General features: G+C 41.0%; 3 protein-coding genes and 1 non-coding gene across 9 annotated transcripts; 2 read left to right on the forward strand and 2 right to left on the reverse strand.

The window, feature by feature from the left end:
• Positions 1-572: 572 nt before the first annotated feature.
• Positions 573-6207, reverse strand: LOC136456383 (uncharacterized). 2 transcript variants are annotated; one of them, XM_066456234.1, is made up of 7 exons: positions 5991-6207; positions 4970-5063; positions 4786-4877; positions 3893-3989; positions 2641-3493; positions 2417-2550; positions 573-1649 (listed from the first exon to the last, which is right to left on the reverse strand). In XM_066456234.1, the coding sequence occupies exons 2-7, from the start codon at positions 5059-5061 to the stop codon at positions 761-763; spliced, it is 2157 nt and encodes a 718-aa protein (XP_066312331.1). In that variant the 5' UTR covers positions 5062-5063; positions 5991-6207; the 3' UTR covers positions 573-760. The 2 variants fall into 2 exon arrangements, with proteins under 2 accessions (XP_066312331.1, XP_066312330.1); XM_066456233.1 differs by having other exon boundaries at positions 4970-5113; positions 5991-6206.
• Positions 6208-8621: 2414 nt separating this feature from the next.
• On the forward strand, positions 8622-11786 carry LOC136458726 (D-glycerate 3-kinase, chloroplastic-like). Of its 5 annotated transcripts, none has more exons than XM_066458650.1 (12): positions 8622-8822; positions 8905-9263; positions 9761-9840; positions 9923-9974; positions 10105-10146; positions 10254-10332; positions 10490-10528; positions 10613-10677; positions 10745-10819; positions 10897-11013; positions 11102-11152; positions 11388-11786. In XM_066458650.1, the coding sequence occupies exons 1-12, from the start codon at positions 8816-8818 to the stop codon at positions 11526-11528; spliced, it is 1107 nt and encodes a 368-aa protein (XP_066314747.1). In that variant the 5' UTR covers positions 8622-8815; the 3' UTR covers positions 11529-11786. The 5 variants fall into 5 exon arrangements, with proteins under 5 accessions (XP_066314747.1, XP_066314749.1, XP_066314748.1 ...); XM_066458652.1 differs by having other exon boundaries at positions 10613-10659; XM_066458651.1 differs by having other exon boundaries at positions 10490-10521; positions 10609-10677.
• A 1033-nt stretch (positions 11787-12819) lies between these two features.
• TRNAE-CUC (transfer RNA glutamic acid (anticodon CUC)) lies at positions 12820-12894 on the forward strand. The gene has a single exon. It is a non-coding gene; the product is annotated as a tRNA-Glu (tRNA).
• A 280-nt stretch (positions 12895-13174) lies between these two features.
• Positions 13175-16865, reverse strand: LOC136456385 (serine/threonine protein phosphatase 2A 57 kDa regulatory subunit B' kappa isoform-like). Its single transcript, XM_066456235.1, has 2 exons — positions 15134-16865; positions 13175-13792 (listed from the first exon to the last, which is right to left on the reverse strand). Exons 1-2 carry the CDS (start codon positions 16298-16300, stop codon positions 13457-13459), a joined length of 1503 nt encoding a protein of 500 aa, XP_066312332.1. The 5' UTR covers positions 16301-16865; the 3' UTR covers positions 13175-13456.
• Positions 16866-21241: the final 4376 nt, after the last annotated feature.

Here is a 21241-nt window from a genome sequence, read left to right on the forward strand (position 1 = left end):
GCCCAGCCTGGTTGTCCATAACACTATGTTATGTTTTTCTCCCTCCGTACTAAAAAATAAAGTCGTTTTAGATAGCGACAAGGTTTCCAAAGCATAACTTTGACCACTTATTTTTATAAAGATATTTATCAAAAAGTGATATATGTAAATTTTTATGAAAGCATTTTTCAAGACAAATCTATACATATACATATGGTTTTCACATTTCTAAACTTTAATAACTTAAAAGTTATTTATGATTTATATTTTTAATGTTTGATTCAGTCCAAAATGACTTTATTTTTGAGTATGGAGGGAGTATGTTTTATACCAGCAAACGTGTCCTTGCAATGCATTCGCACACGACTGAATCTTATGTCCGGCTTTAATCAGTGCCTATGTTTTCAATCTCACGCTGCTGGCGCTTTTCCCTATATTTGAGGAAAGGAAATACCCCTCAAAGCACATTAGCACTTCATTTACGATCTCTAAAGCTTCATTTACATCGAACTTTGATTTATTTCTCGGCTGCTATCAACAAAAGCCTAGAAATCAATTACTACAACAAGCAGCTTTCTTATGAAAAACATGCCTTCAAAACTGTTGCAGCCATTACATGGAGCCAGGATACATCGTCAAATCATGTTACAAGCCTTTTCCAACTGGGTGATAATTTCAATGGGTAGCCGAGTAAATGATCAGCAGACCAAAAATTCTGAAAGTGAGAAATTTCTAAACTAGTCCACAAGATTTACCAACTGAAAAAAAAAGACTCTTACAGCTATTCCTGCTTCATCTTAGATTCTGATTGGCGACATGGGTGCAGCAACACAAGGATGCACAAAAGCCAGCAGGGAAGATGGACAAGAAATAGGTACAGATACGTTGCGCTGCTCCATTCCCACAGGAACTCCATCCATACCCAGAAATCTCCAACATCTATTGTCCACGACCACGATCCCTTGGACACTCCTTTCATAATCAGCAACGCAGCTGGAGGAAAACCCAACACAGCAAAAGCTATATTTGAAGCCAACAAAACTGCCCGAGGAAGGAAATTCATCCCTGACGCCTTCAGAGGCCGAGAAAACAAACACATTGGGATTACTATCAGAGCACCAAGCTGAGCAGTGGCAAAATTTATTATTGACATGAGCCCCAACCCGATGGAGATGGAAGTGATCATGGTAGCTTTCAGAAGTTTCCATTCAACACCAGCTGAGTATGGTGAGCCAAACAAGACAGACAGGGAGATCAGTACAACGATGGAGAGCACAGCCCAAATGAGTGCGCTTTGCATAGGTGTGGCATCAGGTATCTGAGTAATGTAATATGGAAGTAGTGAAACAAGTACTGCCCATAATTGGATAACAAACAATACTTTTGCAGCTCGAAGCCATTTCCATGATCCACCATTGCTTTGCAGAATATCAGCAATGTCATCTGCTTTACCGTCGTCTATCAACTTATCTACTGTTTTTTCCATGCTTCTACTGCCATCAGCAAGGGCAGCAGCAACTATTGGGAGAGGTGCCAACAGCAATGCAAACGGAATCATATACACACCAACCGAAATGAACTTGCTTGGAGCTGTAAGGAAGTACAGGAAAAAGGACTGATGGAACTTCTCAAGCAGATTGTTCACAGAACGTGCCACTCCTTCAATTAACCTGAATCAAAGCATTCTCTAACATGTCAAACAAATTCTGCTGAGGAATCTTTTGCAGGACATGAAATCAAAGCTGTTAAACACCCTAAGGTTATCACCAAGTGGCAACATAAGAAGATCCTGTTCCTCTGTTTACTTCAGTGCAACATTTGCATAAAACACTTTCATCCATGCACATATTTTACATTGGGTTGTTACAGTCACGCAAAAAAAAAAAAGAAAGAAAAAAGACAAGACCAACTAATTATGGTGTTTCTCCAAGTTTTACCAGTTCATGCTAATAATCTCATTCGTACCACTTATATTAAATAATTTTTATGCACATAATGTCTATGTACTGCCCTCGACAAAACCGTAATATGCTAAAATCTTATAAAATCATAGCTATGAAATGGTCAGAGGCACAAATAAGACTGGACTCAAGTAAATTTTTGCCTTTTATGTGGTTCTAACATGTAATCGTATCCCTGATGAAATAATTTTCTGCAATAACTTGCAAGGTCATAGCAGATACAGAACTATTTACTGATCAGCTATTTGTCACTGGAATATAATACAACTTCAGCAATTGTTACATGTACATTAAAAACAGTTCAAATAAATTTTTGCCTGTTATGTTATCATTGCTGTGAAGTTATGGTACAAACATTTCAATGCCTCAATGCATGAATGCAAACTCTTCTAGTCCATTATTAAAATCAAAAGGTGGTCCCCATGCTCTAACAACAATGAAGCATTAAACAGTGCAATTGAAACACAATAAGATACCTTCCACCCCTTAGAAGAAACAAAGATTTAGCATTCTCATTTTTGACATGAAATGTTGGTGAAAATTCTAAAGAAACCGCGTCAACTTGATAATCACGGAAAGCACCATGGGACCCTGTGGGCACTCCAAGAGCCTGTATCGAACAAACCCCAATAAGAGGGACTGCAGAGTCATAAAAAAGGAAAGTGACATTAAGGTGAATGGGAAAGCTAATTTCAATTACCTGGTTGTACATAGAGTTAGCTAGGTTTGCAGTCCCTTCCACATAGTCAGGGACTGCAATATCAAGCTTCCAGTCAGGATTTATTTTTCTTAACACACTCCCAAGAGTATGTAAAATTTCAGCAATAAACCTAAGCCATGCAGAGCTCAACAACGAACTAAATGCAGCGATGTTCACACGAAAACCTTGTCTGTGAACAGCCAAATAATGCACCACATTCAGAAGGTCCAAGTTTGGCATTTGTCCATTAGATGCCTCTGCATAAATCATAACACTATCCCTGTCACTATATCTTCTGGTTTCCCCAACTTTAAATATGAGAGCAGCAGCCATTGTTCCAGCACGTTTGAAAGCCGTGACTTCTGTTTTTTCTGAATTACCATCATATATATGGTTTGCACCATACATCTTGGTATGCAATACCACTGAGTGACTCAAAAACACAGGATTATGATACTGGTTTAACCATGCAGAGACTGCAGCATACTCTCCAAACTGTGAGTCTGCAGATAACCACACAACATCCTTGGACAGCCATGCTGCTTGACTTAAGAGGGAGAAGACAGAGAAACCAAGAGCCAGCGATAACAGTTCATTCGACTGAACTCTTTGAGAATTATAAGGAGTAACCAGCACTATTGCTTCTTTTCCATCGCCACGAGGAGCTCGTACAATGCCGATAGTGTTTATCCCAAAATTGGTGGCAGTGCCATTAGGTTGAATAGCAATATCATTTGTCATGGAGGTGAAGAACTTCAGAGGATGAAAATTCTTGCTATGAGGGAGAAACTTATGGTAACACACTTCTGCACCTAGAGCTTCTATTTGTTGTGCTATGAAATTTGCCATACCACTGTAACATTGCACGCAGAATTGTAAATTAGAGGAAAATTGGCTAAAACTATTTACCTTTTGCAATCCTAGGATTAAACTAGTTCCCTGTGCATATTCTCATATTTACAAGTCATAAAAAATATGACTTTAGCTTAATGAACTTAACAAAAAAAAGTTTATAGACATGTTTCTTATGCAAAACTGAAAAAAATAGATCTTTTTACTATCAAAGCATTGAACTCCGATTTTGAGTTACATGGATTCTACTTGTATGCTTACTAGTATAACTAAAATGCAGTAGTAATCTTGTACTTTACCATAGCAAGTCTCTCAACAGCAGTCACGAAATATTGAACATAACAGACCAGTTACAAAGATCGATGCATACAAATATTAAAGGCTGAATGAAGTAACATACATTACACCTCTTGAGTCTCCAGCCACAGCTTCAATTCCTTTCATAAACCTGTTTGCTTCGATGGCATCTTCAGTAGAAAATAATGGATTGGCAGAGCCTACATCCAAGAGGCTCCAGTTTTAGAGAAGGTTCTTTATGTAAGAAGTTCCAAAAGAGAGTTATAAATGAAAAATGTCATTATCATTAACAACATATATGTTAGATAATCTGCTGCTCTTTCATCAAGCTCTTTTGTCATAGCAGGTAGAATAGTAGCAACTAGTGGACAGCATGGCCCTCAGTTGAGTTCATGTATTTTTGCTAGGACTTATATATGAAAGGTGGAGGCATAGCTGCAGCTTTAGTTCAGCAGCACCATTCACTAGTGTTCATGTGTGTGCGCGCTCTGATCTCCTCTTCTTCAACGTCCGGCATGTGTGAGTGAGGGGTGTGGTGATACACACCTGAGCGACAAAGCAGGCCAACAATATACTCCATTTTGTGTGATTTATACTAGCTCGGTACAATGCATATTTTTGCAACCACATTGGATATGAATAGTCAGTCTTAAGTATCTGATAACAAACATCAAAACCCACTATGTTACATCATATTCAACCATTTAATTTTGGAAGGTATTCCTTGGCACATGATAAATCCAATGAGGCCCAAAGCTAAACTGAACACCCAAAGATCCAGGATATTTAGCAATATTGATATGTTGCTTCATCAGAGGACTTATATTCAACAAAGCATGCTGAGAACACTACAATGCACTTTAGGATAAAATATCTACAGTATGCAGTCTGAAGATCTGGGTGTATGGCCACCAGACAGGCACACCCTTCAAGAACAACAGCGTGTATGCATCAATAAAATAGCAGTAAACAAAAATAGAGAGGAGGGTAAAATACCAGGTATAAGAGCATTCTCCGAGAGGTATGTGTTTTTTGCAAGTGAAGGAAGTAGTAGTAGTGCGATAATGCCTGCAAAGCAGCATATAACACTGATCCAAAATGGTGAATAATGAGTTAGGTGAACGAGAAAGGACAAAAGGAAGGATTTAGACTGCAAAAAGAAGGAGAAAGGAAGGTGAACCTGAAGAGAATGTGGTGAGATGCAAGGAATACACCAAGGCGCACAATGAGCCGCGGTTTTGGCTGTGTCTCTTGCTCGGCTAACGACTTCATGACTGTAATATAGTTTAGTAATAGCTTGAAATGAAATCAACTATTCATTTGACTGCAAAATGAAATGAGAATAAGCACATCAGCAGCGTAAAAAGAAAGTTTGAAGTCAACTAAAATATTATCAAGCATTTTGATTTCTGGTTTAGAACATCCATTTTAATTCTTAAATCCATTAAGTTATATTTTATCAAAGGCATCCATGAAAAAAAAGAGATGAATTCATGATCAATGATCTTGAGGTGTCACTAATGAATCAATTTCTTTTATCAAAACAAAATAAACAATAGCTAATCATTTGGCCTGGATGCAAGAAGAATGCATATGGACAATCATACTAACCCTCCATCATTAACTTATAGTCTTCATCCATTAATACATGCAGTGAAGCTTCAAAACAGCCAGACAGGTGCGGACTTGCACCAATCCACAAAAGGTTTGGAATAGAAACTAGCACTGGGACTCCACTACGCGGCAAAACATAAGTGCAATAAACTAGAATGGTTGGAACATCCATCACAGTAAGTTAGAGCTAGATATTTTTCCCCCTTTTTAGATGGAACAGATTTGACCTTTGCTTTCACTGGAAGCACACTGTTCAGCAGAGCTAGCATGTCTTAAGAAAGATCTAAAACTGAATGATGGAATTTAGAATGCCCCAGGCCATTTATTTACAACAAATGATATTAGAGGGGCAGCGGGATCGAACCTTCACCATTTAACAAAAAAAAGACTGTTTAGCTGAATCGAATGAATTAGCTCCAACACTAGCTACAGGCCTACAGCCTAGTCCACCGTCACAGGGGGCAGACCCAATAAAGGGTACACATGTAGTGATTAGATCAGATCCGAATACAGATTGCCAAATAGATTAAATTAGGGTTTGGGTGCTCAGTTTTGCACAGCAAGAAGAGAAGAGCGGGCGGGCATACCTGGTGTGGTGGGTGCTGTCGCCGTCAAAGAGCCCGACGAAGAGCAGCGGCAGCTGGCCGTCGGGCGGCGGCGGCCGCCTAGTTGTCCCGCACGCCAGGTAAAGCGGGAGAAGAGAACGAGAAAAAAGAAGGAAACACCGGAACAGGCACCTTACCTGCGCGCGACGGAACGAGATCCTGTGTCACTCACTCGGTCACTCCAGTCGACTTTTCTCTACCATCGACACCTGAACCGTCTATTTCAGATGTAACCGTGACTCTACGGCTCTGAAAGCTTACCCATTCTAACGGGCCAGCAGCCAGCCGCACTATTTGGCGAAAGATAGGGTGACTACACGGTTGGCTGATTCGTATCGTTGTTGCTGGTTCGTGTTGGTTGGTTTATGTGAAAGAAAAATACTATTTTAACTAAAAATTTATGTTCGTTTACGATAAGCCACAGTTAAACGAACAGGCTGACAGATAGGAGTCGATGTCCAGCACTGCAGAGGATCTCGTTCCACGTGTATGGCATCATCGGATATTCGGATGGAGACTAAATATGAGATAATTATAAAAATAATTGCAAAAATATGGACTAATTTACGAGATGAGTTTATTGAACCTAATGTATCTATCACTAGCGCATTTTACTGTAGCACCGCATTGTCAAATCATGGACTAATTAGGCTTAATAGATTCGTCTCGCAAATTAGTCTCCATCTGTGCAAATGTTTTTTCTCAATCACGCAAATGATTTGCGTGTTTTTGTATTAAGAGAGAATCATTTGTTTACAGCGCGCCCACGAGGCGCTCTAATTATAAGTACTGTGTTACTGTTTTTTGAAAAAAAAATAAAAAATATATAGTTCATACTTGGAAATGATAAAGCATTTTCCTTTTATACTCAAAGGTGGAGACCAGATAAATAAAAACCGAATGCATTATTCTAATTGCGTGCCCGTCTAATTAGAGCTGCCTCTATTACCATTGTCAATGGCGGCTGGGTTTTCCAACCACTTCTAAAAATATACTTCTAGTGACAATTAGATTAGTGGAACCCAACAAAGGCCCCGTTCGCTTCGCTGAAAAAAAAAACGAAATACTGTTCCGGCTGATTTGTTGTGAGAGAAAAATACTGTGCCGGCTGAAAAAACACGCTGAAAAGTACGAATTATAAGACAAGCGAACAGAGCCAAAGATGTGAATTGAGCCTACTCTGTCAAAAATAGGGCTATTGCTTAAAATCGTTTCTCTAGTACTGGTACTGGATGCTAAGGGGGTAAGGGGAAGAAAGGTTAAATAAAAAAGAGATAAATATCAGGGGTTATCTTCCTAGCTTTTGTTAAAGTGTGAAATCGAGTTGACTTTTATCTATGTGTAATTGAGCTGATAATCTACGCAAATAGCAGGAGAAAATATCTGTTGCTGCTTTAACATGTGCAGTAGCATGATCGGAGCAGATGCTCTAGCATATTTGATCTCATTCGTTTAAAAGAAGCAATAAAATGGTATATAGAGATTTTATTCATAGCTGATCGTGATTCTATATATGTATTAAACAATGTGTAGACATTCAAATATATAGGATCCATTATATAACTTTTTTTTGTTGTATCGGGTGACGTGGCAAAACTTAGGTTGTACATGACAGAAACTTAGCTTGAGCGACGTTTCTAACTTACCTTCTAGATGCTCCACCCGCCTATCTGCTAGGTTTTGCTAAAAGTACAGGTTGCAAACGTATTTTTTAAATGTTTCAGATATTTCAAAGGTATGTTGTAAGTGTTTCGATGTTGCAAAAATAGATTGATATGTTGCATATGTTGTAATGGTTCTACACTTATGTTGTAAAGGTCTGTGACTAATGTTTCATTTGTGTTTTTAGGACGTATATTGCGTGTGTGTTTACCTAGATTTTGCATATGTTTCAGACATATGTTGCAAGTGGTTTATCTGGATGTTGCGTATATTTGCAATGATTTTTCAAGTGTTTTCATGAGCTTTTTTCAAGTGTTTCAGAAGCATGTTTCAAGTGTTTCATCTATCTTCTTTTTGTATGTTGTATCTGAATGTTTTAAAAGTAGATCGCCCGAGTTTAGTAGGTCTCCATCTGGTTGGTGTGGATCAGATTTTCGACGGTGTTTCTCGACTCCATGGTGGTTAGTGGCAGCGGGCAGACTACACCCCTGCAGCAGTGGTCATCTGCAGCTTGAGGCAGCTCTCAGACAGGTGCCTCTAGCGCGCGGGCCCGTGTGGGGCGTGTAAAATAGCGTGGAGGCGAACTGCAGGTGCGGACGTCCGGACGACCTGTCCAGATGTCCGAGCGCAAACCGTTCCCCTTTTATATATGTATTAAACAGTTTGTATATTCATTCAAACATAGGATCCATTATATAACTTTTTTTTTTTTGCTGTATCCGTGTGACGTGGCAAAAACTTAGGTTGTACATGTTGCAAGTACAGAAACTTAGCTAGAGCGACGTTTCTAACTTCCCTTCTAGATGCGTGATGTTTATGCTCTTTTTTTTCTTTCGCCGATAAGTATGCTTGCGCGGCAGAGACAATTTTTTTTCCTCCCTCACGATCTTTTTCTAGCTGTCCAGCACCTGCCCTCGTCTCACTCGAGCAAGCATTTTGTTACTATTATTTTTGTCCTTGGTATATAATACAATGTTCGATGACACACTATAAACAAATTCCCGCACCCTCTCTGTCGCTAAACCACAACGGTTCCCTTCCTGGCTTCCTTGTTTTGGAGAACCGATCTTCTGTTAGCTACTCTTATATACTGCCTAGCCGATCATCGATCGATTATTTCAGGTCCTCGGATCTTGACTGCGCGCATGGACGGTAATCTTCTCGTCGTCGTCGACGATTAAAGAAGAAACTTGCCCGTCGATGGTCTAATTTCTTGTCTCGTCGCTCCGGCCAGCGTTCCTGCCATGCCCGGACGACGGCCCAACGGCTTCGCCGCCGCCGCGCGCTGCCGCGTCGTCCTCCCCGTCCCCGGCGCTCAGCGCGTCCGAGCGGGACCTCTACGACTTCATCTTCAGCGGCCCACTGGTGGACAGGATCGGCCACACCAAGGAGAAGGTCGCCGGCTCCATCGACTGGTGGCTTCGCTGCGGGGTTCAGGTGGCGCGCCTCCTCCGCCTCGACGAGCGCCGGCTGTCGGAGGCCGAGAAGGCCCGGGTGTACCAGTTCTACATCCCCGTCTTCCTCTGGTGCGAGGACCAGGTCGTAGAGCACAGAGCCAAGTACGACGACGGCGACGACATCCCGCCATTGGTGGTATGCACTCGCATCAACATTGGCCTTTTTTGCAGTCGTTACTACTTGCTTAGATGCTCATGTTCATATCGATGAGAGGCTTAGAACTAAGGCAATCGACCCCATCAGTATATCGTCGTCATCGCACAAATAAAACTGGTGTGTATCTGGCATAAAATTTGTCCTCGAGTGAGGTGAGGATACAATCCAAAGCTCTTATGCCATGTTCCCCTTCCACCAGATGTGCACAAGAGAACATGTTCCTCTGAATTATGCGGGACAGCACACAGTAGATGCTAAGCAAAATATATTAAAAAAGCATATGCTGTCCATGAGACATGCTTAATAAAAAGTGCATCTGATCTTGTCATCTTAAACCTGATGGATCGAGGGAATCACTAAAGGAGATGTTTTAACCTAGACGGGACCTGAATCTGATTCTGAGTTTACATGGATGAACAACCTACTAGCAAGTTCAGTTCACATTTGATAAACGAGAGTATCTTTATCTAACACAGATCGGGGTCAGCGCTCCCCAAGGAAGTGGAAAGACGACTCTAGTCTCCGCACTTGATCATCTTTTTCAGGTTGCTGGTAGGTGAGTTCTCCTCATTGAACTGATCATAGTGCTCTTTGCCCCTGTGAATGAAATTTAAGAGCCAAACTTCTGTGTGACATAGGAAATCCGCCACATTGTCTATAGATGACTTCTATTTGACAGCAAAAGAGCAGGTATGAACTTCTACTAGATGGAAAATATATCGACCATATACTCTCTCCCCTCTTTCCCTCTCTCCCCCTAGCTAGTACTGAGTACTGAAAATAGTGAGATAGCTCACACATAGGCTTTTTTTATGTGCAGAATGAACTGAGGGACAGATATCCTGGAAATGCTCTTTTAGAGGTACAAACTCCCTCACTCCAGTGGGCTAGTGAATGTGGATTTACTTATTACTTTCAACATTGTAACGCAAGCTGAATTGAGAGTAATAACTGACCAAAACTTTCCAGCTCCGTGGAAATGCTGGAAGCCACGATCTCCAATTCAGTGTTGAAACACTCGAGTCACTGATGAAACTAACAAAGGAAGGTACCAGTTTAGACAACTATTTGGACCTTCTTCAAAACTATTTGTTTTTGGATGATGATTTGTGCACAGGGCTTCTCTTCTTGGAAAATTACTAAAATATTTTACATCGTTTTAAAATATATTTTTGTGAGCTCACAATTGTTTTCACAACATTTAGGCATCAAGATGAAGGTTCCACGGTATGACAAGGTAAAAGGTGCAGTTAACGTTCCTCTAACTGATGTTTATAAGCTTATAGCTGATCAGCTGCATGATACATGCCACATGTCCATGTAGTCAGCTTTTGGGGGAAGAGGCGATCGTGCTGATCCTTCTGTATGGCCGGAGGTTGAAGGGCCCTTAGAGGTAATCTCATGTTTAGTCGACGAAGATTAGTTTGAGAACTTAAAGCGTGTCTTCTTTGCTGTCCTAGGTTGTTCTCTTTGAAGGATGGATGCTTGGATTTAAACCTCTTCCAAATGAAGTTGTGAAAGCAGTGGATCCCCAGGCATTTATCTGATTTGTGGTTTTTACTTTACCTGTAGCAACAGTATGACACTAATTTAGTAATTTTGTCATATTCAGCTCGAGGTGGTTAACAAGAACCTTGAAGCATACTATGACGCTTGGGACAGGTTTATCAAGTCATGGATCGTTATAAAAATAAGAGAACCTAGTTGTGTCTACCAGTGGAGGCTGCAGGTCATTACTCGAATATCTGACTAGTGACAAGACTGAACTCGTAACAAACCATGAATTGCAATTTCTGAGATTAGTATTTGGACTGCAGGCAGAGATAGCCATGAAAGCAGATGGAAAACCTGGAATGTCTGATGAGGAGGTGCATTCCCTGACAAAGCTATCTCTTTGTTATCCTAGTTAAAGTCATGGTAGTGGAAAGAAAAATTACTGATTGACTGGTTAGCGAATAGCGATGTACTTCTTTCAGCAAATCATTTTCACGTCATTTATTTAAAATGGAAGCCTATCTGCTCATTTATCCAGCAATTAACTTTAGTTTTTTTTTCTAGAGCCGTTGATTATCTACAGAAATATAATGCTGAGAGTTCTTTCAGGTTATGGATTTTGTATCACGCTACCTACCAGCATACCACGCATATTTACCCAAGCTGTACAAAGAGGGACCGAATGGTTCAAAACCAGACCATCTACTGGTCATCGACATAGACGAAGGGAGGAATCCTATTTGTGGTTGAAATCCTTATGAGTATTTTTCACAAATAAATCCTTGATGTACAATGTACATTTGCTGAAATGGAACTTATGACCCCACGGTGGAGCATGGGCATATTTCTGAGACTTCTTATGCCTAGCAAAGAGCAGTGCCTCTTGTTTTCTAGACTTAGTTCAAATATATCCCAATTATGTAAAATTCATGTATGCTCATATTTCTCCTCATATTTATGCTCGAACTTATATATAATCAATCAGAGAAGTGCTCTGGTAGACCTCTTTCTAAAAGCTGCACAAATCCCAAAGTAGCCTTGTAATTCCTGCATTTGAACAACTTTATCCATGCTAGGCCGCTTCAGAGTTCAAAGTGTGCACCGTTTCGCAAAGGTGTGAGCATTATATCAGGTTTTATAGTTGAGAGAGTTACGTAGTCAACCACTGGCATGCTAAGTGTTATGTAAGTAGACTTTTTTTTCTACTGCTTGCTGACTCACCGCCATGTCAGCACCTACGTAATATGCCACATCAGAGAAAACACCTTCAAAGTCGCCTTAGGGGCTTATTTAGACAGGTTTTAGTAGTGTAAGGGGAAGAATAGCTCGTTTTATAGGTGAAGGAGTAAATAAAGTAGACAACAACGAATAGTTTGGGAGGTTAAGTGGACTTTTTTTAAAAGTATTCTAAGTTTTACATCGTAGTGTTGCTATTGGTTAAAAAGAAATTGACATTCTCTATGTGTGCTATCCCATGTTACCTAGTTTTTTCCCCTAAATTTACTGCCTATGTTTAGGCTGCACTTGAAGTCAGCTACTCAATTTGATATGTAACCAAATTTCCTTCTATATACAGAGCTACTGCCTCCATTCACAAATATTAAGGCACATTTTAACATGGACAGTTTTTTCTTAGTACAGATGCACGTGCTCACTTGTGCTCACTTATACTCACTAAATATTAAGACATAGTTTAATTTGGACATCTTCTTGTTTTCTCTCTCTGAATAATTGAATCAGTAGATCTAGGATTGATAAAGTCATCATAGACGTTTCGACGTTGACCGTTAAATCTAAAATAAATACAGAAAAATACAAGCACTCATGTCAAGTCAAAGGTTTCAATTGGATGAACACGTTTAATTCGCTATACAGTTTCTAACTTACATTTAACCTAATTATTGCTGGTTACGACATCAAAATCATACAGTGTTAAATAATATGGATGTAGCGGTCACTTCTGTATTCCTAAACTTGTAGTTGTTGTTAAACGTTACGGTGTTTTGGATAATAGGGGTAAAACAAATAGGCATAACAATATTCCGTTGTAGTATAGCTTGTTAGGATACTCGGCTCTCACCCGAGAGACCCGGGTTCTCGAGTCCCGGCAACGGAATCGTTTTTTGTTTTTTCTGTCTCTATTTGTATCGTTTTACAAATTTTGTGGCAGAGCTCCGACCTCCGGGAGACCCACTTTTTTTTTTTGAACCTGAGACCCACTTTTACACTGAACTAAACTTAAGTACAGTTTCGTGCTTTCTTTTTCTCTCGAATTTCATACTCCATTTGATAGAGTATTTAGCCAGGTCAGTCGTTCTGAATGTAGCCGAACATGTGAAAAGGCAAAACACTACTTCAGCAGTTTTTTTTAGCAAACGAACAACGTTTTTCCCTTATAAGAAATCAGCATAAGCATCAGCAGCGGCTAAATTTCAGCGTAACGAAATGAGCCCACATCTGCAGGACACTGCATGTAAACCATGCATGCCTCCTACCATAGCATAAAGACGGATATATCCCATAGTAGTTTCAACTTACAGTTACAGCAAGACATACTACTACTACAAGTCTACAACAACAAACTAAACAAGCAAGGTGAAGTTGGTCACGAGCTTTTCAGCAATTGGCCCATGTTGCCAACAAGACGGAGGAAGGAGGAGCAGCCCTCCACTTGACGCCTAGCGACTCACCAGGACGGCAGTGTTGCCTGTCACTGGCTGGAACGCCGCTGCAGACTCTAGCAGCTCCCAGGCCAGCCTACGTTTACCTTCCAGCAGCGCTCGCATCTCTTCGGCTTCCTTGCGTGTGGCAAGGCAGGCTGAGAAGAGCTCCTCATCCATTTCTGACAGCATCTTCTTCACGTTGGTTGTCAGGTTTAGGACTGATACATTCCAGTGGCTCTGGATATTCTCTTCTAATGCTGGGGTGACGATGGGCATGATTGCTTGCCGATTCTGTGCAACCAAGCTGATGATGTGATCATTGTTGCACATGAAGAGTGCTCGTTCTGCAACCTGAAATAGTTCATTTGATTTGACTCAACCACTTGAAGGGAACGTCTTAAAAAAGGAGTAATTAGTAACAAGGATCAAAATAGTGAATGATGGATATCATTAATGGAAAAAGATAGCAGCAAGCCCAGAAATTGCCACACCTGCCGAAGAGGGTTCATTTCTACTTTTCAGGGACACCAAACTTGGCCAGAGCACCAAAAACCAAACGGTTTCCTGGTTAACTCAATTATCCAGTCTGATTCATTTTATTTAGCTTTTGCTTCCTTAACATCAAATCCAGCCAAAACTGATCATACCATACATAGCAGGCACCCAACTAGACACATTGCTTCGGCTGATGCTTTGCACAGTTTAATCTTCTACTTTCTTAAAAGAAGGGAAACTGCATATCAACTATGGCCATATCCCATACCCAGACCATAAATGGTGGTGCATGCTGGCCTACCATTATTTGTCCACATCTTTCAGAAAATAACAGGTATTCGTTGCTTATTTGGCCTGTCTACAGGTGGTGCACATTTCATGCATCAGGAGATCCATTGAGCCTGTTCGTTTGGCTGTGGCTCGTCGTAAACGATCGTAAATTTTCAGCCGGAACAGTATTTTTCTCTCACACAAACCAGCCAGCAGTACTTTTTCACGAACCAGCAACGATACGAACCAGCCAACCGAACAGGCTGGTGTGTGGTTACATTACGATAAGTACATTTTATGGCCATGAATGTTTCCAACTGGATGAGTGATTCTTTGGACTGTACCATGTAGACGACATCGTAAAGTAATGGGAGTGACAGAAATGAATTAGATTAAAGCATCAATGAGTGGGTGAAGCTCTTCAGTCTTCATTTGGTACTACATTTTTGCAAAATGCATATCTTTTGTGTTTGAGAAAAATGCATATCTTTCGTGTTTTGAGAAAAATGCAGATCTTTGATGGTTTTTACACGCTGCCATCACCCTTGCTATTCAAATCAAGGAGAAGGCTCAATGCTGGGTACAAGCATGGTTCCATAAATTGAGGTCACTCTTTGCTGGCATCAATGTGTAATGCCTTTCTTAATCTTAGGCTGCTTTAGTTTACTTGTATATAATAACCTTTTGAAATTCTATGCTGTCTAAGCCCTTCCCTAGCTTGGACGTGCGTGTGGTCACACTTTCTACTCCTCTTAATGAAATACATGCTCAGACAGATTCCAGAAAAAAAAAATGCATTATGTAAATAGAGGGATATAATGCATGCAGACTACAGAATGGACATGTGAATGTAAATGTAAATTTAAATCGCAACACACAATTCATTTCTCCTAAACAAGGTGAGGGTCAACATAATTTATGAGTTACCTGGAAGTGGGAACTGTTGATGCATTGAGCAATTCGTCTGAACAACGGAACCATGCACTTCTGGAATTCAACTGTGTTGGTTGCCTCCAGGACCTCTTCAATCTCACTCAGAAACATTATTTCTTTCTGGCTATTTGTTATTGGCCAGTATCTGAGCAGACCAAGTATCACTGAACTTGCAAGCTTTGGTTCCTTCTCTACAAACTGGGTCACACAGTAGGTTAACTGCTGCAGATACAAACCAACTGATTTTGGCTTGTGTAAAGGAATTAGAACCCTCCAAAGAAAGATTTTGTGTTCTTCCTTCAGAGGCAATGCAAAGCCACTAATAACACTACCAAAAACCTCCAGTAGTTCAGCAATACCATTATGGCGATCAGTCTCAAACACGAAGTGGTAGAATATATTGGTCACTGCTTTGCGGATGAAGGGACGGTGCACCATGAACTTTCCATAGATTCGATGCAATATTGTTTTCAAGCAATCCCTTTCTCTTGGATCCTCAGAATCGAACAGTTCGAGTAGCTTCACGATGAATGTATGGTCAAAATATTTCTTTCCTACCTTCGTATCCAGAGATGAGGAGCCAATAAATTTCAGTAGCAGATCATACACAAGATGCAGATGGGGCCATGCAGGGTCAAACATTGGCTCCTCCTCTTCACCCTCGCCACAGCCGGACGAACCAGAAAGGTAATTGGGAGGGAAGACCCTGAACAGGTTGATGGTAAACATTCTACAGCAGGCAGCAACCATTGTCTCCGTGAAACGGGAGGATGCAGAATCCACATAGTCCATAAGATCCAGCAATGCCTGCCTTTTGAAGTCCTTCTCCGCAGAATTCTTGTTGGGGTCCGAGAAATCAAAGACAACGCAGCACAGGCTCACCTTGCTGACGAACAGGTTCTGCTTCTCCCCGTTCGGGACATCCTTGAACGACACAAGCGGCTCAATGCCAGCCACCACGCTAGAAGGGAAGACCGCAGACGACATGCGCTTCACGCTGGACACCGGACGGGCAGGCCCGGCGCCGGGGCAGCTGCTAGTGCGCTGTATCGTGCCCCCGTTCCCAGCATCATTGCGTCCCGGACTAGAGCCTGAGCCATGGTCACCCTTCCCGGAGGCAGAGGACTTCTTAGGCAGCTTGGTCAGGAACTGTTTCCACATCTTTCCTCAGAGATTTCTCACAGCAACCACATGCCCAGATGATCCTGGGCAGCTAACTAGCACACCAAAAACCGCATGCAAATGAGCAGCAGCGACCAGAGGCAGTAGAACAAGCACCCAGGGAATCTGATTCTACTGCTAATGATGCAGCGAGGTGAAGTCCGGGCAAAACCACCAGATTGAGCACGCTCGGACAGCGCGTGCGCGAGTGAATCCAAGGGGAGAAGAAACCCGAAACTATATAGCAAAACCACCAGATTGCACAAATGCGAGCTCAAGTAACAAGCGAAACCGAGAACCCAACCAGAGAACTGCTAGTGGAGGAAGGAGTTCACCGGGAAGGCTGGGATTGGTTCGGATCTGCGGCGCCTCGGCCAGAGATTGCCGGATCCAAACGCCAAACCGCGGTCCTGGCGGCAGATCGAGATGCCGAGAGGGGTGGGCTACTGGGGTAGCAGGCGAGGCGACATGGGGAACCTGGTGGAAATCCGGTGGGCTTCGGCTTCTGGGGAAGAGAACAGGAAGGCGAGGGAGAGAGAGAGAGTGTGATAGCGGGGCGAGATTAACGAGGGAACGAAGGGTGCGTGTGTCTTCTTCATCTTCCTGGCTAGTTTTTGGGGGAAATTTCTCGTGTGCTATAAAAAAAAATCGTAATGTCCAACGTCTTTCTGAAAAAGTTCATCTAACTTTTTTTTTTTTTTGGCCATCCATACCATTGCCGATGGTTTGGGCTCCAGAGTCGTCAAACTGCAGGTGTAAAAAGTCAAAAATACCCTTAAGTCTAAATATATTATTAATTTTTTGAGCATATTAACGATTTCAAATGAAAAAAAACTAAAAACTAGAAAGTTGTAGATCTCGTCGAAATCTATAATTTTTATATAAAAATTATCTTCATTTAATTCCACAAAAAGATATAATTTTTCTAAGATATATTAATCATATAAAATCATATTTTTTTGCGACACTGTAGCTGGAGCCATGGGAGCCACAAAACAAACTTCTCCGGCTCTAGTGGTGTCAGTAAGAGAGGAAAGGAGGAGAGAGAAAAACGGCTTCGGTGAATAGTGCAGCTACAGTGATTCGGCAGCCGGAGCCGAAGCTGCCCAGAGCCCGGCCAAACGGGGCCCTATAGTGTCATTGTTTTAGTATTTTAAATTTGATCAACTATAGATAAAAAGAATTAAATATTTATAATATCGAATAAATATTAGATTAATTATAAAATGTATTTTTTTAATAAATCAATTTGAAATCATAAATGTGAATTACCATTCATTAAAATTTTGGTCAAACGTAAATCACTTTAAATACACGCGATCCATAGTTGCATTTTTTAGACTGAGGAAGTAAATTTTATTATATATCTAGACATATCATATAGAGTCTATTCGCTTGTTGGTTTTAACTAGGACTTATTAGCCATGATATATTATTTTTCTCTCACAACCAATTAGTATCGGCAGGGCTTATCAGTCCAGAAACCAACCAGCGAACAGGCTGATAGTATCGTGGAAAAGCTAAAACGGCTTATAATTTCAGACAAATGGTGGATTTTTTTATCGCCCGAGACAAATTAAGCTAGAGATATAGCGCTTGTTTAAACGACGCCTATGGCTGCTACGCCGCACCTGCGGCTGCGCCAAATGTTTGGCATTGAGAACAATTGCCACACATTTGGCAGGGTGTGGCAGCAAATTTGAACTAGGTTGTGCTTTTGTTGCGGCACGCCTTAACTTGGTCAGGAGCCGAACGCCAGCCAGAGTTCGTCATATTTACATCGTGAGAGTTTTGGCAATGTGCAACGACGAACCAAACAGGCCCTATGTCATCCAAATACTACAAACAAACACAGGAGTGCATAAAGATATTGCGCCTTTGGAGCCTGGCTAGCCTCACACAAGCTATCAATCGGGCCCTTTGTGTTCGTCACCTTCCTGTGTTTTGCTTTCTCTAACCGTAGCATGCAATATGCAATAGCTATGATTTATGACCGTGGTCGATTTTTTCCTCTTATGAAAAATTGGCAGGGCTCAGGCTTCGACTCGTCTTGTGGAGCACCTTCTCAGGTGCAACTGAAATCGTCTTGAAAAATATTTTACAAAAACAACTTAAATGATAATTTTATAATAATTTGTGTCATTGTAAAGAGAAGCTGGGAGTTTTTTTTTTGCTCTGCATAGTAAAAAAAAAACTGGCTCCCACTCCTCCGGGCTCCCTTTTTTAATGACTATTTGGTAGAACTCATTGGAAGAAGCCGCTAAAAGTCAAAACCAAAACCCCACCAAATGTGTTTAAGAATTAAACAACGTCCCTAAAACAACGTGATGTTGCTTATCTAGGCTTAGAGCATCTAAAACAACGTGATGTTGCTTATCTAGGCTTAGAGCATCTAAAACAACGTGATGTTGCTTATCTAGACTTAGAGCATCTTTAATTAAGAGTTTTTTTTAACTTATTTTCTAAATCATCGTTTGAATGAAGAGCTATTTAAATAAAAAAATACTTCCTATATATTTCCACACTCTATCAACAAAAGCTAACCTAAATCGGATGCCGAAAGGCTTCAGTTCCCTGTTTGTTGGTCAGGCATCTACAACACATGCTTCTGAAAAAAAAGGAACAGTACAAAACTAATGTTACTGAGGGCATCTTACGTAAGATCGATGCCTTTGCCCTACGATTTCTTTGTAAGGCCTCGTTTAGTTTCTTCATCTAATCATATCGGATATTTAAACACATGCATAAAGTATTAAATATAGACTAAAAAAATAATTAGTTACACAGATTGCGACTACTTTGCGAGACAATTTTTTAAGCCTAATTAGCTCATTATTTAACAATGTGGTGCTATCGTAAACATGTGCTAATGATAGATTAATTAGGCTTAATAAATTCGTCTCGCGGATTCCTATGGACTTCTGTAATTTATTTTGTTATTACCGAACACTCCGATGTGACATCTCCATGTAATATCCGATGTGACGTCCCTAAACTTTAGCATCGGATTTAAACACCACCGGATAAAAACTGAGGGCCGGCAATTTGTTTGTCTTCTCATATGGTTCCGTCATTCCGTGAGGCGAGCCGCGAGCGTACGCTCCGGGCTCCCGCGTACAGCTAACTGCAGCATTGCAGCTGTACAGCATGTTCGTTTGTTAGTTTCAGCCAGCCTAAATCAATCAGCCAATAATATTTTTCTTTCACAACAAACCAACATCAGCCAGCCCAAATCATTCTAGAAACCAACCAGCGAACGAGCCGGTAACCTGCAATGGAAATGGGCAAACGTGAAACAGAGGCTTGGCGCGATGATACGGAAGAGCAGGTGGGTTCCACACGCAAAACGGCCAAATCCACCTCAACCTTTTGTTCGAAGTCCACCAGACCACCACCGTTCAGGGAGAGCCTTTACTCGCCTACTACTCGGGCCCATGGCCTGAGTACGCAGACTTGCTGACGGCCGTGACACGTTGGGATATTTCTCGTCCGGTTTATAAGCGATATTTTTAGCCAGCGAATGATTTTTTTTCACACACCAAATTTGCGAACGGTAGGCCCTGGGTCGAACGGTGGGCCCTCGGTCCCCGTTGGTACGGACTACGGAGCAGCGCGCCCCTCGTGATTTGTCCGTGCCGTCGTCGCCCGTCGGTGTGCCTGGTATGATGGTGCCAGGGGTGGTTGAAGTGCGGCGGTCGGCGCCTCCGTGGAATGTGACAGGCGGGGGAAAAGTACTCCAACAATTATCTATGTGTATTTATAGTTTGCTTGGTTGTCTTGTCGTTGAGAATCAGACTCACGTTGGACAGGCTACAGTGATACTCCCTCCGTACTAAAAAAAAATAAAGTTGTTTTTGGATAAAACTTAGATCAAACATTGAAAATATAAATCATGAATAATTTTTAAGTTGTTGAGTTCGGAAATAAGAAAGCCATATAAATAGATTTGTCTTGAAAAATACTTTCATAAAAATATACGTATATCACTTTTTGATAAATATTTTTTATAAAAACAAGGAGTCAAAGTAATACCTTGGAGACCGTGTCGCTGTTTAAAACAACTTTATTTTTTTTAGTATGGAGGGAGTACAAGCTATCATTGTTTAGTTGAATAGATCCTAGCTGAGAAGAGATAATATTTGATTGTCCACGTAAAATCATATTATATAAAATAAAAATAGATAAACAAGTAATCTAAACTCTAATAGTTCCTATTTTACTTCTAATATCACTTAATATATATTAATCCCAACACAAATGAAATATGTATTTGATGAGCCAGGTCGTGGGATGCTTTTTGCATCTAGAGAGCCAAGTCTAGACTCCCATGCATGTCACCAAACACGCTGAAGTTACGTCTGCAGATTCTGGTATATGCAGGCAACCAAACAAACTATTAGGGTCTACACTAGGGTAGAGCTCTATTAAAAATAAAATTGCTTATCATTGATAGTTCCAATAAATAACTGGCAATAAAAAACGACGTATCAAATTATTACTAGTACCAAGGTCAGACAATTATTTTAGGATTTGAGCTAATCAGGCCCTTAATGTTGCGGTGTCTTTTCAGTTTTCTTGGCTAACCACGCGCTACCGTAGATGAAAACTCCGTCAATAACGTGTAGCCGCTGGCACGTGCATCACCAGCTCACCCCCTTTCACCCACAATTGCATCGCCCGCTCACTTCTTAAGCTCAAATTGCATCATCAGATCAAATTTATGCCTGTTGAAAACTGCATTCCCTGCTCAAAAATTGGACACGCCTAACATAATTGTGATGCCTTTATACTTTTTTCGCCACTCCACATTGGCAATCACTTTCAAATTCAATATTCATATCCATGTTGGCATGCCCTATATAAGTAGCCAAGGAGGAGAACAATCTCAAAGCAATTCCGATAATCTCTTCCCTCTCTCTATCTGATTCATGTAGAACAAAT

Source organism: Miscanthus floridulus, chromosome 6 (genome assembly GCF_019320115.1).
Source record: "Miscanthus floridulus cultivar M001 chromosome 6, ASM1932011v1, whole genome shotgun sequence".
Lineage (NCBI taxonomy): Eukaryota > Viridiplantae > Streptophyta > Magnoliopsida > Poales > Poaceae > Miscanthus > Miscanthus floridulus.

What these genes read in the sequence shown, in the direction of transcription:
- LOC136456383 (XM_066456234.1), bottom strand. Translation starts at nt 5,061, where the DNA reads ATGAAGTCGTTAGCCGAGCAAGAGACACAGCCAAAACCGCGGCTCATT. An exon ending in TCTCACCACATTCTCTTCAG is followed by an intron (nt 4,878 to 4,969) that starts GTTCACCTTCCT and finishes ATTTTGGATCAG; the next exon opens with TGTTATATGCTGCTTTGCAG. An exon ending in GGAGACTCAAGAGGTGTAAT is followed by an intron (nt 3,494 to 3,892) that starts GTATGTTACTTC and finishes GCAATGTTACAG; the next exon opens with TGGTATGGCAAATTTCATAG.
- LOC136458726 (XM_066458650.1), top strand. An exon ending in ACGACATCCCGCCATTGGTG is followed by an intron (nt 9,264 to 9,760) that starts GTATGCACTCGC and finishes TATCTAACACAG; the next exon opens with ATCGGGGTCAGCGCTCCCCA. An exon ending in GATGAAACTAACAAAGGAAG is followed by an intron (nt 10,333 to 10,489) that starts GTACCAGTTTAG and finishes CACAACATTTAG; the next exon opens with GCATCAAGATGAAGGTTCCA.
- LOC136456385 (XM_066456235.1), bottom strand. Translation starts at nt 16,300, where the DNA reads ATGTGGAAACAGTTCCTGACCAAGCTGCCTAAGAAGTCCTCTGCCTCC. An exon ending in TCAACAGTTCCCACTTCCAG is followed by an intron (nt 13,793 to 15,133) that starts GTAACTCATAAA and finishes GAACTATTTCAG; the next exon opens with GTTGCAGAACGAGCACTCTT.